Here is an 18,918-nt window from a genome sequence, read left to right as displayed (position 1 = left end):
CTTTGACATAAGAGTGCTGTATAATAATGAGTAGATCCATGGTGACAGTAAAATAATAAAAGAAAAGAGTGGGATTATTTTGCTGGGATTTGAGTGGGATTATTATAGACCAGAATAAATCACAATCTACATGGACAAAGGCTGCAGGCAGGCAGCTGCACTCTCCTGGCAGAGCCCCGTGAGGGCCAGCAGGTGAGGAAATCCAGGTTGTGGTGGCCCCAGAACTGAACCAGCATTTTAGCTGGAACTTTCCAAACGAAGATGATCATTTACTTGGTGGGGCTCATATGTGGGTGCTGTGCCCAAGGAGAATGAGAGACAAAGAAGCTCAAGGAGACATGTGGTGACCTTTGATGTTCACATTGAATCCTGCAGAAAATAAGAAATAAGCAGCCAATGCCACAGAGAAGTCAATTTTTACATTCTTTCAACCCTCATCTCCAAGCATGGGGACTGCTTCATTACTGGTCAGTTATATTCTGCACTGCAAATCTAGCACTGGGACATGGGGAACATGCTTCCCGTTAAAAAAAAAAAAAAAAAAAGAAGTGCTAATAGTCTTCCAAACATTCCATGTACTGAGTACAATGAACTCTGCATTAAAGCATATTTTGCCTCTAATGGGCAATTCCCTGTCTTAACCAATTTCTTCGAAGTGATTCTGTGTGATAGAACTCAGCACTTATTTTTAAAAACTCCAGTTAAAATCCCATATTTGGGCTCTGCAATTGATCTTTAGGGTAAATGCAAAATGGGAGTTCTATTGCAACTCTTCGGATTTTATGCAGTAATTTTTCTTAAACCATTTCATTAAGGTTTAAAATGCATACTAACAAGTAAAAGATGATAATAGATTAAAAAATTAGACTTTATTTTCTAAAGAGAAGTTAAGGACTTCAGGGAATGAAATGATGTTGATCAAAACACTGAAATCTACTAGCTCACTGCTTGTTTATAACCAAAATGAAATGGAGGAAGGAAGGCATTCCCACTGTCTAGTACTAACGAAAATGAGTTTTCTGTGTTGCTTTCACTCTTTATTTTAGGATGTCACATTATGATAACTAGAGAATAGAAGAGGGGAATGAACATATAAGAAGGATACAACCAATTTAAGCTTCATTTCTGGGATGAGAAAGACATACCAGACAATTTGAAGAGTCCCTATCATAAAGTGGTATACTACACACAACACATAAAAAATACTGATTCATGAAAGACTATATAAAATTAGAATGTAAGACTTTGATTACAAAAAATTCTACTGGGGAATTTAACATATCTCTTTCAGAATCCTATATCTAGTGAAAATATACATAAGGAGGTAGGGAATTTGAGTAACATCATCAAGAAATTCAATACATATGTACAAAACTTTTTCCCTAAAAAGAGCAAAAATACTTTTTTTGGTGTGTGTCCATGAAATATACACTCAAATTAGTCACATATTTGATTATAAAAAATCTTATATTTTAAAAGTAGAATTGTTACTGGTAAAACATTCTTATATTCAATGTATTAGAAATAAATATTACTAATAAAAAAGGTAATCAATATTGTGATCATTTGGTAAACTAAGAACCTCACAAAAAATCGCCTTGCAGAGGAAATCAAAACAGTCATCTCAAATGAATCACTGAATCAGACAGAGATCATTGATGGATGCAAAAACAATGTCTAAAAGAATGTTGGAAACAGGAGATTCACACAGTTCTCAAGTGTTGCCCCATAGTTAAAAACTAATTACAGAGTTAAAACTATACTTTTACAATGGAAGTTACTGCTATAACCATATGAACAAACTCAGCATCACCAGTAGTGGGACAAGTTGACTTTATGTGCCTATTGATATGAAATGTACATTATTAATTTGGGGGGAAATACACATTATTAAGTATATAGCATTACCAATGAATATTCTTTTTGGCTTAAATGACAGACATTTATTTTCTCACAGTTTTGGCAGTCTATGATCAGGTTGCCAGAATGGTTAGGTTCTGGTGAGGGCTTACGTCTTGGTTTGCAGACAGCACTTTCTCCCTATGTTCACTAGATATAGGATTCTGAAAGAGATACGTTAAATTCCCCAGCAGAATTTTTGTAATCAAAGTCTTACATTCTAATTTTATATAGTCTTTCATGAATCAGTATTTTTTATGTGTTGTGTGAAGTATACCACTTTATGATAGGGACTCTTTAAATTGTCTGATATGTCTTTCTCATCCCAGAAATGAAGCTTAAATTGGTTGTATCCTTCTCATTGTGTTCCTTGGAGCACATGTGCAGAGAGATAGCAATCCATCTCTCTTTTTATAAGTCCACCGCTCCTATCACCTAGAACCCTACTCTCATTATCTCACTTAACCTTCATTCTTCTCATTGTGTTCCTTGGAGCACATGTGCAGAGAGACAGCAATCCATCTCTCTTTTTATAAGCCCACCACTCCTATCAGCTAGAACCCTACTCTCATTATCTCACTTAACCTTCATTACCTTCTAAAAACCCTGTCTCCAAGTACAGTCATACTGGGTGTTAGAGCTTCAATATATGAATTTTGAGAGGACACAGTTTACTACCCAGGATAGTATATCTCAGTTTGGGACTAACCACCTCCACATGGGATTACCAGATACCATGTTAAATAATACAGTCCAACAGCTGTACCTGAAGCATACCCCTAATGAGTGAAAGACTTGTTCATTTGCCAGTGGAAATTCTCGCCAAAAAGGTTCAACCTGAATTTCAAGCCTTGACCTAATTTCTAGTTTACAGGAAATATAGCAGAGAAAAGAACATATTAATTGATCTAGGAGGAAACAAACAAGTCCAGAATGTGGAATAGTGTGTGAAACATCTGACCTTTTTTTTTTCCTAAAAATCAATGTCATGGGGGAAAAAACAAGCAGAGAAACTGATTTAAAGAGACTAAAAGAAAACTGACCAAATACAATATATAACCTCTATCAGATCATGAAATTAAAAAGCATCTACACATGATTTTTTTTTTGCAATAACTGGGAAAACTTGAGTGTATACTGATAAAATTATCGTTTTTAATATTTTTAGACACAGTGATGGTATTTTAGTTATCTAATAGAATGTCCTTGTTTTTCAAAGACTCATTCTTCAGTACTTAGATTAGAAGTGTATGATGTCTGTTTTTACATTTAAATGATTCAGTGAAAAATAAAAAAAGCAAATAAAAACACATTTAATATATGTGATATATGTATTTATAAAAGCAAGAAAGCAAAATGGGCATATTATTAACAGTGGATAAAACTAGGTAAAGGTCATAGGGATATCCATTTTACTACTACATTTAACCATATGAAATTGCCAATCCTTGACCACTTTTGAGCTAAAAAAAAAAATCACAATCTTACATCTGAATACAGCAATTACCATAGGAGACACTGGAAAGGTGATTCAGTTCAGTTCAGTTCAGTTCAGTTCAGTCGCTCAGTCGTGTCCGACTCTTTGCGACCCCATGAATCACAGCACGCCAGGCCTCCCTGTCCATCACCAACTCCTGGAGTTCACTCAAACTCATGTCCATTGAGTCGGTGATGCCATCCAGCCATCTCATCCTTTGTCGTCCCCTTCTCCTCCTGCCCCCAATCCCTCCCAGCATCAGAGTCTTTTCCAATGAGTCAACTCTTCACATGAGGTGGCCAAAGTATTGGAGTTTCAGCTTCAGCATCAGTCCTTCCAATGAACACCCAGGACTGATCTCCTTTACAATGGACTGGTTGGATCTCCTTGCAGTCCAAGGGACTCTCAAGAGTCTTCTCCAACACCACAGTTCAAAAGCATCAATTCTTCGGTGCTCAGCTTTCTTCACAGTCCAACTCTCACATCCAGAAAGGTGATTAAAGACCTACTATTAAAAGGACTCCAGGATCCAGATGGTTTTATAGCTGACTCCTAACTTCTCTTTAAAAACCTGATCATTTCTACTCTATGCTTTCATTTCATACCATGAAAAAATAGAAGTCTTTAGCTCATGATATGAATATAGCACATCCTTAACACTATTTAAACTTTAAATAAAGAGAGCCCCCTCTCCTTCCAAAAAAAAAAAAGAAAATTATAGACTAACCTCGGCTATTATTATAGATAGCAGAACTGTAGGGAAAAAAATAACTATCCTGTTATTGTAAAGATAATTCAATATCAAGATAGCAATCAATATACCTCATCATCAATAAACCAGATGAAAAAAATGATGTGATTATCTCAATATATGCTGAAAACACTATTAAACTTTATCTGACATTTCTAATAAAAGCTGTGAATAAAATAGTTACTAATGAGTCCTCAGTTCTGCTCAAAGGATTTTAACATGTATTTTTTTATTTAATGTTCACACGTTTAATCTTCAGAGACAGATTCTGTTATCCCCACTTTACTCTCTAGGCTAAATGTCTAGGAGAGGGAATGCTGACTCCTATAATCACTGTATGTTTAACTTTATAAGAAACTGCTAAAGTGATCTACAGATTGGCCACACTGTTTTGTATTCCCATCAGCAATGCATTCTCTCAGAGTCTGAGTGTGTAGTTTGCATTTTTATGCTCTTAACAGTGTCTTTTGCAAAGCAAAAGAGATTCATTTTGATGAAGTCCTATTTATCACTTTTTTTATTTTGTATGTGATGCTTTTGGTATAACATTTAAGACTCCTTTGCCTCATTTAAGGCCATGAAGATTTCTCTCTTATGTTTTCTTCTAGAAGTTTTATAGTTTAAATTTTGATCTAAAATCCATACATGCCCTGCATGTGAGCTATACAGTGTATATATGGGACCTGAGTGATGCTCTCTCTTGCAGTTCATTTCTCAAACACTTTGGTGTGATGTTTAGGGTCAGATATATGCTTATGCAGCTTGGAGGTGAGCCCAAAAGTTTATACACAATTTTAACTTTCCTGTGCTCCCTCCACACCACAATTTCCTCCACATTTTCTGGCTTCCTAAAGCCCAGGGTCTTTGTTTCCCTATGCTGCTACGTGTTTTCCCATGACTTTCCTGCAATATTGGGCCTGTTTTCAAGGTCAAACAGTGATAAGATTAAGAGAGAAAATAATGCCATGGGAATTCTTCCTGAGGCCTCAGGATCTTAGTTCCCCTGACTGGGAATTTGGGGTCCATCCAACCGGCGTGGCTGCCATCATTACCGCTGCTGCCTCAGCTCTGCCTGGTATTGAAATGACAATGAAGTAAGCAATAACAACAAACCCAGGGAATTCCCCACTCCTCTAACCCATGATGATCCTCTGTCCTGGTCCTTATGCCCAAACAGATAATTTCTGTTGCGGTTCTTTCTCTCTTCCTTATTGTGCAATTCTGGCCTTTAAATTGCTTTGAGTTCAGGTTGAGAAGCCAGAGAGGGCAAAAAAAAAGGGAAATTCACCACTGGTTTAATAGTACTTTGAATTTGTTTCTTTCCCCAATCCATCATTTACTCTTAAAAGTCCTTAGATAGCAGCTACAGGCATTCTGTCTAGAGATTTTAATTGCATTCAGAGGAAGATACAGAGGGGATTAAGCATGGTTACTCCATCTTGACCCAAACTGGAATTCCCTCTATAGCCTTTTGGGTCACAAGTTCCATCTATTGCATTTCAAATATTCTTTTCAGACTTCACGTATTACCTAAAGTAAAGATACATCACTTTGCCAATAATGATCTATATAGTCAAAGCTATAGTTTTTCCGGTAGTCATGTATGGATGTGAGAGTTGGACCATAAAGAAGGTTGAGCACTGAAGAATTGATACTTTCAGACTGTGGTGCTGGAGAAGACTCTTGAGAGTCCCTTTGACTGCAAAGAGTTCAAACCAGTCAATCCTAAAGGAAATCAATCGTGAATATTCATTAGAAGGGCTGGTGCTGAAGCTGAAGTGTCAGTACTTTGCCACCTGATGCAAAGAGCTGACTCATCGGAAAAGATCCTGATGCCAGGAAAGATTGAAGGCAGGAGGGGAAGGAGATGACAGAGGATGAGGTATTTGGATGGCATCACTCAATAGACATGAGTTTAAGCAAGATCTGGGAGATGGTGAAGGACAGGGAAGCCTAGCATGTTGCAGTCCATGGCGTTACAAAGAGATGGACACAACTCAGCGACTGAACAACAGTAACAACGACACATTTATTACTTAAAGTAAGGCGCCTATATTTGATCACATTTTATGATAGTAGGCTAATAAATACCCTTCAATAGAGCAGAATGTTCATTGTTTGGTAAACCTCACAAATGGGTGAAGCTTATTGATACTGATGTTCTCAAGAGCATGTTGAAGAAGATAAGCGCATGCCTAGTGGAGGATAGCTGGCAGATGTGAGGATAAAGTCTATTATCTCTGGAACTGGGAAGATTCAGTATGCAGAAAGAAACATATTAAAAAACCCAGATGGCACTGAAGGTAAATCTAGTAGCTGCTCTCCACAGTTGTTAAAAACCCAGGATATATTTAGGTTAACAGCAGGTTACTAGAGTCATCCAATAATTTTAATAAAATATATCAAACTAAATTAATTTAAGCAATAAATATTTGGAGTTCTGAAACAATATTTAGAAAAGCCTAGAGAAAATAGAACATAATTTTAAATGGGAGTTAGAGGTGGGGAATATTGAGTATAAGTTTACATTCATAGGAGTAAACTCATTTTCCATGTTACAAGACAGAGGGTATTTCTCAGACTTGTCAATTAATACAAATTGATACAAAATGTACAAATTGGTACAAAATCAATGCAAAATAATAAATTAATATATATCAATGAAATGGTGCAAATTAAATCTCTGAAGAGATCTGAGACAAAGATTATTTTACTCAGAAGCAAACAGAAGCATGTTCCAGAAAGAATCTTTCTGAGTTGTTGGATAAATATTATGCTTTTTGTGAGCATTTTTCTTTAAGAGGTTCATCATTTTGAATGCAGAAATAGGAGCTGCCTGTAAAATTGATGAATCTAGTCACTACATAAAATGAAATAAACTCCCTAGAGATTATTTCTATTTCCCATGTAAGCCATGCTTTCATAAATACAATTAATTAATAACTCTTTATGTGTATGTATGCATGTGTGTATGTGTATATATATGTATATGTGTATATATATGTGTATACGTATATATACACATATATGTATATGTGTGTGTGTATATGTAATGGAGAAGGCAATGGCACCCCACTCCAGTACTCTTGCCTGGAAAATCCCATGGATGGAGGAGCCTGGTAGGCTGTGGTCCATGGGGTCGCAAAGAGTTGGACACGACTGCGCGACTTCACTTTCACTTTTCACTTTCATGCATTGGAGAAGGCAATGGCAACCCACTCCAGTGTTCTTGCCTGGAGAATCCCAGGGACAGGGGAGCCTGGTGGGCTGCCATCTATGGGGTCACACAGAGTCGGACACGTATATGTGTGTATGTTTGTGTGTATATATATATATATATCTTACATATATATATATATATATATATATATGCCATAGGCAGAAAAAGGATGTTTAGATAAGCAAGGCTCATAGGTGGTGATTTGGGTAGTGTTGCAGCAACATTTGGTCTTCCCCGGTGGCTCAGTGGTGAAGAATCCACCTGCCAATGCAGGAGATTTGAGTTCGATCCCTGGGCTGGGAAGAAACCCTGGAGAAAGAAATAGCAACCCAATCCAGTATTCTTGCCTGGAAAATCCCATGGACAGAGGAGCCTGGTGGGCTATCGTCCATGGTATCACAAGAGAGTTAGACACGACCTAGCGACTAAACAACCACAGCACAACATTTATTGAGCACTTACTGTGTGCCTTAAATTTATACATGCAATACTTAACCCATATAAAAATCTAAAGAGGTAGGAAGTTATTATTGTTCCAAGCTTACAAATAAGAAAACTGAAGCATAGAGAGGTTAAATTATTGCTCAAGGTCCCACAGCTAGTAGGAGAGGGAGGCAAGATTGGAACCCACATTGTTTGCCTCACAATGTGTGAGCTTAATTACTATGTTAACTCACCAGTGAAATAAGTTGTTAAACATGCATAAGACTCTGGATGCCAAAAAGAAAACCAAGCAGAACCCAGCTGGATATGAAGGGAATTTGATTATATGTATCTTCTAGTACATTAGATTGGCATTTCCTCACCTCAGCAATAAGGGAAATTGGTATGTAAGCAGGTATATTTAACTTCATTATTGTTTAGGATTAAAAAATATTACTAAAGACAGTTCTCTCTTTACCTCTGTATGCATTCCCATGGTGACTGTTATTAAAAACTTTGTAGTCAGTGAGGACATATGATGAAAAAATCATTCTAGGATGACATAAAATAGAAGAGGACATAAACCCCAAATAAAATTTAAAGACTTAACTAAAATAATGCTAGCGGAGACACTGCATTATCTAAAAGTTTTTCATTCTGCAATGGACACAGAACAGGATGTGCAATTTTTTTGTCTGATCTGTGAAAGAGGCTGATGGAGGGCTGATGGGATCCCAAATGGGGTTGGGAAATGAGCCTGAGGGTAACAAATTCCTCTAATTTCAGATTTCTATAACTGAGGTAGACAAACTTCCCTGCTTGGCTACCCGAGACCAGGGCTGGCCTTGTTTACCTTTAACTTTTCTAGGTCAAGGAGAAAATTTGTATCTAAGAATTTTTGTGCTGTGTGAGCAAGTCAACCCAATCACTCATGATGGATGAAGATTTCCTGTGTTTGTTTTTAACTGGCCTGTCTTGGTTATAAAAGTACATCTCTTTTTCCCCAGAGGATTTGTTAATCAAGGTAGATTGCTGGCATCAGGAATAAGCTCATTTATTGGCAGTGGCAGAAGAAGGAACTAGTTGGGAGTGCAGGCCCTGGGCTCGGGCTGCCTGGCCTTGGAGTCTGACTCTGCAGCCGGACAGTGGGGTGACCCTGTGCCACTTCGTCAGGCTTCACCCACTCTAGGAGGAAGCTACTACCATCATCTCCATTTCATAGATTAGAGGCAGAGTCGCAGGGAGGTTTTGTACTTTATCTTGCACTTCATTTTCTAATATCCAGCACAGAATAAATTGTCAATAAAAGTCAGCTATTATTCTTTGTGATATTGGAAGCTAAAATCTGGAAGTTGTATAAGTCATCTTGCTGGGGGCACTTTCTCATACTGTCTGGAATACAAGTTCTGAATTGCTCTGGTAAACTAGGCTTTCTGCACTGTGGCTGAGATGTGTTGAAGAGATGGGTCCGGCATTCCTATCTGGTAGAAGCTAGGAAAGGTTTTTACTGTAGTATGGTCCCATCATCTCATGGCAAACAGATGGGGAAACAATGGAAACAGTGACAGACTTTATTTTCTTGGGCTCCAAAATTACTGCAGATGGTGATTATAGCCATGAAATTAAAAGATGCTTCCTCTTTGGAAGAAAAGCTATGACAAATCTAGACAATATATTAAAAAGGAGACATTACTTTGCCAACAAAGGTCTGTATAGTCAAAGCTATGGTTTTTCCAGTAGTCATGTATGGATATGAGAGTTGGACCATGAAGAAGGATGAGCACCAAAGAACTGATGCTTTTGAACTGTGGTGTTGGAGAAGACTCTTGAGAGTCCCTTGGACTACAAGGAGGTCCAACCAATCCGTCCTAAAGGAAATCAACCCTGAATATTCACTAGAAGGACTGATGCTGAGGCTGAAGCTCCAATACTTTGGCCACCTGATGCTAAGAGCCAACTGACTGGAAAAGATCCTGATGCTAAGAAGGACCGAGGGCAAGAGGAGAAGGGGATGACTGAGGATGAAATTGTTTGCTTACATCATCAGCTCAATGGACGTGAGATTGAGCAAGCTCCAGGAGATGTTAAAGGACAGGGAAGCCTGGCATGCTGCAGTCCATGGTGTCATTCATGATTGAGCGACTGAACAACAAATGGGCTCTCTCATTCCATTAACTCCATGTGACACCCTACTCTTAACTAAGTAGGGTTCAGTTCAGTTCAGTTCAGTTGCTCAGTCGTGTCTGACTGTTTGTGACCCCATGAATTGCAGCACGTCAGGCCTCCCTGTCCATCACCAACTCCCGGAGTTCACTCAAACTCATGTCCATCGAGTCAGTGATGCCATCCAGCCATCTCATCCTCTGTTGTCCCCTTCTCCTCCTGCTCCCAATCCCTCCCAGCATCAGAGTCTTTTCCAATGAGTCAACTCTTCGCATGAGGTGGCCAAAGTACTGGAGTTTCACTGCCAAAAAGTTTTACTCTGTTGGTCTCTGAACTTTCCTTGTAAACATGTGTGATTCTTTGGTGGATAATACTATTTACTGGCCTCTGTAGGGCAAAACCTGACACCTTTGATCTCTTATTTCCTGGCTAACAGCAGAGCTAGTCCTTGGCTACTGAGAGTTGAGTTTTCCTAAGCACCAGGATTAATGTATTTAACAGAAGGGAGGAGACCTGGATTCTAATCAAGAGACCATTCTGCTTGCTTTTACACGAAAACCTCCAAAATAATACTGGAGGAATCTTTTTCTCTAGAATTTTAAGAAGCAAAGGTCTCTGTGTTAAATGTGTTAAAATGCTGCATTAAAAGTATTTTGTTATTATTAATAAAACTCTGTCCGTGTAACTCTCCAGGCAAGAATACTGGAGTGGGTAGCCATATCCTTCTGCAGGGGATCTTCCTGTCCCAGAAATCAAACCCTGGTCTCCTGTATTGCAGGCAGATTCGTTACCATCTGAGCTACCGGGGAAGTCCCACGATAAGACTTAGCCAATGGAGAATTTGTTTCATATGTAAAGATCATTCTTTACATAGAGTTTCTCTAAGCTTAAGTCATTGCCATTTCAAGTTATTTCTATCAAAGTGCAATTCATATTAATGTTATCAATTTTTACCTTACATAAAACTGCATATTACTGTGAGAGTTTGCAGCTGAATGACAGATTTATAGGGACAAAAAAAATCCTCAAGTACATACCTAATAATTAAAAAGAAAAAAGTTGAATGTAAAATATATATAAGAGGGAAGGCAAAGTGTATAAATAAATCATAGCCAAGTGAGGACGTTTGAGTTCATTCTATGTCATGTTTACATACCTGCCCTTTGGGTTCCCCTTTATGTGTCATTTGATTGAAGCCCCAGTTTGCTAACATTCTGGCATTTCATGGAAAGCATCTGACATGAAAGATGGTTAATGAGATGTTTCTCTGTAAACAAGCAAAGTCTCCCTACATACAGTGTAAATGATGGACAACTATCATTTAAAAGCTATAATGAAATTGAGGATTTCTTTGATAGCATTATAAACCATGATGGAAGTAGAGCATACGATAGTACCGCTATTACACGGTCAAACCAAATGTGTGTTGTGCTTGTGCCTGAACACACACTAACTTATGGTCCTATTCTTTTATGTTTATTCTAGTATGTTCTATTTCCTTCTTGATCAATGCACAATGAATTTCTCTCCTCAAGGTAGTCCCATTTCCACGTGGGGTTATAAGTCTAAACCAGTGGTTCTCAAAATGTAGTCCCAGAACCAGCCATATCAGCATTGCCGGGAGTGTGGTTAAAATACAAATTCTTAGGCCCTGAACCAGACCTACTGGATCAGAAACTCTGAGGCTGGGGCCAGCAATCTGGAGTTTAATGAGCCCTCGAGGTGGTTCTGATGTTCATTTGAGTTTGAAAGCTTATGGTTTTAACTTTTACTCTTCTTCCCTTCTGGCTGGTGGATAGGTCTGGCATTGAATTTGTGGGCCATTTGGAGCTAGTTCTCACTGGGGCATTTCCATGACCTGGCAACTCCATGCTGTGCCTCTCAGCAGGCCATAACACACTGGGCTAAGATGACCTCCAGGACTCTTACTGTGGATGCTACAGTTGATGTTACTATCTTTCTCTATTAGGCACTGTACTATAACTTGATAAACCTTCTAACTCGGCTAAGGCCCCATTTTATATTACCTTCTCCCTGCTGATCCAGTTGTTAAGAGACTGCATAAGCTATGACATCTATCTGAAGCCAATGGATGCCTTTCAAAAAAGTGGTAAAGAACCTGCCTGTCAATGCTGGAGATGTAAGAGATGTGGGTTCAATCCCTGGGTCTAGAAGATCCCCTGGAGGAGGGCATGGCAACCCATCCCAGTATTCTTGCCTGGTAATCCCACAGACAGAGGAGCCTGGTGGGCTACAGTCCACAGCATTGCAGAGTGGAACACAACGGAAGGAACTCAGCATGCACGCGTGCATAGGAGAATTCGGTAAATATTTTAGGGTAAAACACGTTATTGCTTCGGGGACAAATCCTTCAGGGTAAAGAAACACAATAGTAGAAAGTAAGTTATATTTGAATTACTTTAAAGAAAATGTTGCCAGCACCACTTTATGTTCTGAATATTCTAATTTACCTGATAGAGCATTTAATATACTTCTCTTGTGGGGATTGGTATCGTCTAACTTCTGCTTTCCAAGTCCTAATTTTTGCATGCATGGATCCACCTACTGAATTTATTTTCCAGAAACCTGAACACACTATTATCTTACTATCAGTTTACAGAGGAGCCGACACTATAGTGTTTAATGCAATATTTGTGCTCATCCAGAGGAGCCTACAAGTAGCTACCACTGTGAAAGAAATTGCAGGTCACATTTACATGGTTAGAAAATAGTTCAACAAGCATTTCAAAACACTCTCCATTTCAACCTTTGGTCAAAGCGCTTTTAAGTGTTTAGCAATATTCACAATACTTTAAAAGGCCCTTTTCTCCTTGAATTTGGCTTGACACATAGCCACTTGGCCCAATTTAAAGATAAGCTTTTTTATCCTAAACTCGTTAGTCCTGCTCTTGCATCTATTTGTCAAGTGGGTAGAAATCTGTCAGTAAAGGCTTAACAAAAGAAATATATGTGTGTGGTTATTATATCCATCTAATTTTTCATGTACCAATTATTTATTCAATTCTTCTATGTGCCAGGCACTACACTGGTGCTGGAATAACATAGTCCTTGGTCTGAAAAAAATCTTCTTGGAAGTCCCTTCCCAGTCAGACGAATCTTATCCTGTCAGATGTGATGGGTATGGATTTGCCTCACAGAGAATAGGTGGGGACCAGGGAGGGGCTGCAGGATCATCAAGATGTATGACTTTGGGAAATAAAATGTGATTTACGTAAAGCACTGTTACATTCTGGCATGTGAAAATGAGGACCCAGGTCAAAGAAACACTTAAATAAAGACAAGAGCATTTTACAACAGATTTGTCCCTTTACGCAGTTGCCACAAGCTATTCATTTTTCATCATATCGTCTACTACCTGCATCTCTCGGGTTCATAGCAATCATCTTCCAAGCACTGCTTATTGAATGGCCCCTGACTGAAGCCTTGACCCCATTTTCCTTTGAGAAGTTGTCTAATCTGTGTTTATAGCATCCTTCTGGCTAAACTTATGGCTGAATAATCAAACACACTTAAGCATTTCCCATGTCCTCAATTCTATCCTAAGTGCTATAGGAATTAAAAACAAAACACTTTTTCCTTTGTATCACAGCCTTTTCTGTATAAATTGCATTTTATCATAAGTATCTTGAAGACAAGATGGTGTCTTACTCATTTTTGTCAACGCCACAGCATATCACATTGTATTCAATAAATCTGATTGATGGAAGAACTCATAGATAAAGACAGTCACTTCTAGGGATGGTAGACTGTGAACAGACATCATCCTGAGATTTCTAGAACTCTTGGTAAAGTCAGTTCTGTTGGTGATCAGTCATATTATTTCACCTTGTCATTGAAGGTTGACTTGACCCCAGGGAAAGTAAATGCACACACAGGCCTCTGTACTCTTGGCCAGTCAGCAACATCTGAAACGGAACAGCACAATCATACCTCATAGTCATTTCCTTTCTAAGCAGCATCACCCACCTGATCTGAAGCCAAGTCAGCATGGGAGTTGTTCCTCCTCCGAATATCCAGACTGTGAAGAACACGAGGAGCAGCGTGGTGGTAAACATCATTTGCTTCGGCTGAGATTCTGTGTTCCGAATAGCTAAGGCAAAGGCTATTGCTCCTCGCAAACCTTACAGGGAAACACCAAAGGGAGGAAAGTAAACAGCTATACAGGTGTCATTCTCATTTCATTGCATTTATATTCACCATTTACTGACAAACACAACTTCTTTTTAAAATTAAACTTTTAATTTTGAGATAACTGTAGACTCACCTGTCGTAAGAAATAATAGGGACTTACTGCGTGCCTGTTCCCCATTTCCTCCCCAAAGACAATGTCTTGCAAAACTCAAGTAACAACATCACAACCAGGATTTTGACACTGATACAGGCAAGATTCAGTACATTCCCATCATTGTAAAGATCCCTCATGTTACCCTTTGTAAACACACCTGCTTTTCTCCCACAAACTTCCTCCTTAACATCTGGCAACCACTAATCCATTCTCCTTTTCTAGAATTTTGCCATTTCGAGAATGTTATATAAATGGAATTGAAAAGTTAGGTAGCCTTTTGGAATTGGCTTTTTTTTTTTTTCACCCAGCATAACTCCCTGGATACTCATCCAGGTGGTCAAATGTATCAATAGTTTGTTTCTTTTCACTGTTGAGTGGTAAGTCTTTCCACAGTATGCATGTTCCACAGTTTGTTTAACTGTTAAAGACCATCTGGGTAGTTCCTGGTCTTGGCTGTTACAAAAAAGGCTGCTGTGTATGTGAACATAAGTTTTCAACTCTCTGAGATGAATTCCCAGGAACAATCACTGAGTTATATGGTATTTGCATGGTTTTAAAAGAAATTGCCAAACTTTTCTAGAAGGACACTACCATTTTACATTCTCATCAGCAATATATAAGTCATCCAGTTTCTCTGTATCCTCATCAGCCTTTAGTGTTGTCTCTGTTTTAAATTTTAGTCATTCTGATAGCTTATAGGGATTGTAATTTCCATTTGTCTAATGGAATTTAATATTTTATTCTTGTTTTTAATTTATTTTTAATTGGAGGATGATTGCTTTACATCATTGAGTTGGTTTCTGCCATACATTAACATGAATCAGCCATAGGTATATACATGTTCCCCACCCCATCTTGGGTATTGAATATTTTTTAATGTGCTCATTTGTTATCTGTATACCTGCTCAGGTGAAATTGCTCTTTGTGTCTTTATCTCATTTTCTCATTGAATTGTTGGATTTTTCGATTGTGAAATTTTGAGAGTTCTTTATATATTTTAGATAATAGTCCTCTGTTGGCTATATAGTTTGCAAATATTTCCTCCCACTTTGTAGCTTTCTATTGATGACCTTTAATCTGTTGATGTTTCTTTTTATGAATCATCTATCTGCAGTCAAGTCTATGAACTACTAGCTCAGCAGATAAAGAATCCGTCTGCAATGCAGGAGCCCCCGGTTTGATTCCTGGGTTGGGGAAGAGCCCTGGAGAAGGGATAGGCTATTAAAAGATGCTTACTCCTTGGAAGGAAAGTTATGACCAACCTAGACAATAGATTAAAAAGCAGAGACATTACTCGGCCAACAAAGGTCCGTCTAGTCAAGGCTACAGTTTTTCCAGTGGTCTTGGACTATAAAGAAAGCTGAGTGCTGACAAATTGATGCTTTTGAACTGTGGTGTTGGAGAAGACTCTTGAGAGTCCCTTGGACTGCAAGGACATCCAACCAGTCCTAAAGGAGATCAGTCCTGAGTGTTCATTGGAAGGACTGATGTTAAAGCTGAACTCCAATACTTTGGCCATGTGATGCAAAGAGCTGACTCATTTGAAAAGACCCTGATGCTGGGAAAGATTGGGGGCAGGAGGAGAAGGGGACGACAGAGGATGAGACAGTTGGCTGGCATCACTGATTCAATGGACATGAGTTTGGGTAAACTCCAGGAGTTGGTGATGGACAGGCAGGCCTGGCGTGCTGCAGTCCATGGGGTTGCAAAGAATCGGACACGACTGAGTGACTGAACTGAACTGAACCCACTCTAGTATTCTTGGTCTTCCCTGGTGGCTTAGACAGTAAAGAATCCACCTGTAATGCAGGAGACCTGGGTTCAATCCCTTGGCTGGGAAGATCCCCTGGAGGAGGGCATGGCAATCCACTCCAGTATTCTTGGCTGGAGAATCCCATGGACAGAGGAGCCTGGTAGGCTACAGTCCATGGAGTCGCAAAGACTCGGACATGACTAAGCACAGCACTGAAAACTCTATATCAGCTCTAGGTCTCAAAGATTTTTCCTTATATTTTAAATTTTTTTCTAAAGTTACATAGCTTTATATTTTACATTTAAGTCTATGCTCATTTTAAGTTAATTTTGGCATAAGCGGTGAGTTTTAGGTTGAGAGTCTTCTTTTTTTTTTTCTTTTCTTGTCCATGGATATTTAATTGCTCTATTGAATTGCTTTTGTACCTTTTTCAAAAATCAGTTCAGTGGATTTGTTGGCTCGATTCCTAGGTTCTCTATTTTGTTCCATTGATCTGAGTGTCTATTCCTATTCTGATGGTATACTGTCATGATTATGTAGGTATATGGTAGGACTTGATATCAGGTAGAGTGATTCTTATTTTTCATTTTCAAAATTATTTTAAATACTCTACCATGCAATTAAAAAAATATTGTCTGTATTTACCAAAAAAAGTCTTTCTGGGCACACATAATTTTTGGAAAAATCAAATGTGTTAGACAACAAGGAAAACCAAGCTTATGGATCATTGAAATGAGTAAATAATTAAATAACATTTAAGAATTCCTCCAGCCTGAGAATGTACTTTTACAAAGTCTGTAATCTGAACTGACATATTAAAATCTGAATTTTTGCTTCATTTTTCCTCTTTAATAATAATATGCTAATTGAATTTTTATGAATCCACATTAAATATACTTGCAAGAGGTTACAGAAGATTAACTGTGAAAATTTCAAATCAAAATGGGATGGTATTATAAAAACAGATGTAGACTTTGAAGAGTAAATAAAAGTACAAGTAGTAAAATAAAAAATGTTAAAATGGAAAATCTGTCTTGGGTAACACAAGACTTATAAGAGATTTACAGGCTCTGTAATACCATGTAATAGGGCAAATAAACATTTATAATGACAGCAAGTCAAATGTAGTGATTTTGTTACTTTTATAGGAAGGTTTAAGTTACATACATAAAATTTTAATGGTCTATTTTTTTTAAAGTATTTATTGTATCATCTAGATTTCTAAATTTCTAAATCTGTATTCATACATTAAAAGACTTTTAGAAATTGGATACAGGATAGGATGAGGAAAACTGTAACTATCTTGGTTTTTATCCTTGGGTTCCCAACTTAACATAATACTCCTTTCTTATCTCCATCCTGAGTCTATACAAGAGACAAGTGGCATAACACAAGATTCAGAGAATTAGACTAGAGAGACTTAATATATTTTTGCCTGAAACAAGGAAGCCTCAGAAAGAGAGAAGGACATGCACTCTGATTATAAAATTACCTTCAAGGAACAAAATGTAATGGAAGAAGAAAATTATTCTAAATCTCCATGTAGACAAGGAAATGGCCTGAAGGTAAGGAAGATAACATTTGAAGTAGATATTAATAAAAAAAAGTTCTTATACATCAGAAATTCTGAACACTGAACATTATATGGCTATATTCAAGAAGAAAGGTTCCCCACCAGAGATGTTCATTCATTGAGACCCAGCTGGGAAGAAGAGAGTGAAGATATTAATAACCCTTCTTACTGGAGAATATTTCAATAATGTTCTCTCCAGGAAATACAAATGGTGTCATTAGGGAATGAGAACAGAAGCAAACAGTTTTGCAACAGCCTTCTATATCTGAGGAGAAAATTTATAGGTTAAGGTAAAGCTCCTAACAGTGTTTAATTAGGACAAGACTGGAGATGAAAGGTGGTATTTTTGTTTTCTTTCTCTCAAGCTCCTATTGTCCGAAATGTCCACAAAAAGGCATTACCCTAAATGAAGTGGTGTGTGTTAGAAATATTGAAGTGATGAGAATCAAAGTATTTGTTTTCATTTTATTGAATATTTGTGTATATGTATTTGTGTATTTGTTTGGGTTTTGTTCTATTTTGTTTTGGTTTTACTTTGAATTTTGTGATAAAGAAATGAATAGAGACTGGAATAAAAGTTAAAACTTGCTATATCACATTTATTGTAAATGTTTCATGTTAGTTATCAAGGACAAGGAAGAACATAATCATTTATCTTCCTAAAATTGCTATTATGTTAAACTAGCACAACTAGGCTCTTAAATCTAAATTATCTATACCTGAGCAGTTCTTGATCTAAAGATATACTCAAAAATATATGTTATTCTGACTTCTAAAATATCTGTACTCTATACATAAAACTATATTTACAGGGGATGCAATGTAGAGATCTCAGAAAGAAAAAAAAAAAAAATTCAGCCACTGTTTTGTATTTATATTTGTGACATACTAAGAAGAGTTGGTGATGGACAGGGAGGCCTGGCGTGCTGCGGTTCATGGGGTTGCAAAGAGTCGGACACGACTGAGCGACTGAACTGAACTGAACTGAAGAAACAACTCCAAGATGGCTCTATAAGAGGAGGTCTTTTCCATATAATGACCACCTAAAAGGTGTGTCACATTTTGCTGTGCATGTTGCAAATATGGCCCATACCACATATGAGATGGGGGATTCTGCAGTGGCTCAGTGGTAAAGAATGCACCTCCAATGTAGGAGATGCCAGTTAGATCTCTGGTTTGAGAAGATGCCCTGGAGAAGGAAATGGCAACCCACTCCAGTATTCTTGCCTGGGAAATCCCATGAACAGAGGAGCCTGGGGGGCTACAATCCATGGGGTCACAAAAGAGTCAGACACAACTGAGTGACTAAACAACAACAACACGTGAGATGACTTGGTAGCAGGGGAAGCACGG

The 18,918-nt window shown here is 38.0% G+C and overlaps 1 protein-coding gene across 9 annotated transcripts in view; it reads right to left on the bottom strand.

Annotated features, from left to right (window-relative positions):
* Positions 1 to 18,918, bottom strand: part of SLC9A9 (solute carrier family 9 member A9) — an 804,336-nt gene that overhangs the window by 204,548 nt on the left and 580,870 nt on the right. For all 9 annotated transcript variants that reach the window (XM_044946316.2, XM_044946314.2, XM_044946321.2 and 6 more), the window contains one exon: positions 13,921 to 14,074. In XM_044946316.2, coding sequence (XP_044802251.2) covers positions 13,921 to 14,074 — 154 coding nt within the window. The remainder of the gene's footprint in view (positions 1 to 13,920; positions 14,075 to 18,918) is intronic.

Source organism: Bubalus bubalis, chromosome 1, assembly GCF_019923935.1.
Source record: "Bubalus bubalis isolate 160015118507 breed Murrah chromosome 1, NDDB_SH_1, whole genome shotgun sequence".
NCBI lineage: Eukaryota > Metazoa > Chordata > Mammalia > Artiodactyla > Bovidae > Bubalus > Bubalus bubalis.
The sequence above is the reverse complement of the archived record's forward strand: the minus strand, read 5'-3'. Positions and strand labels throughout refer to the sequence as shown.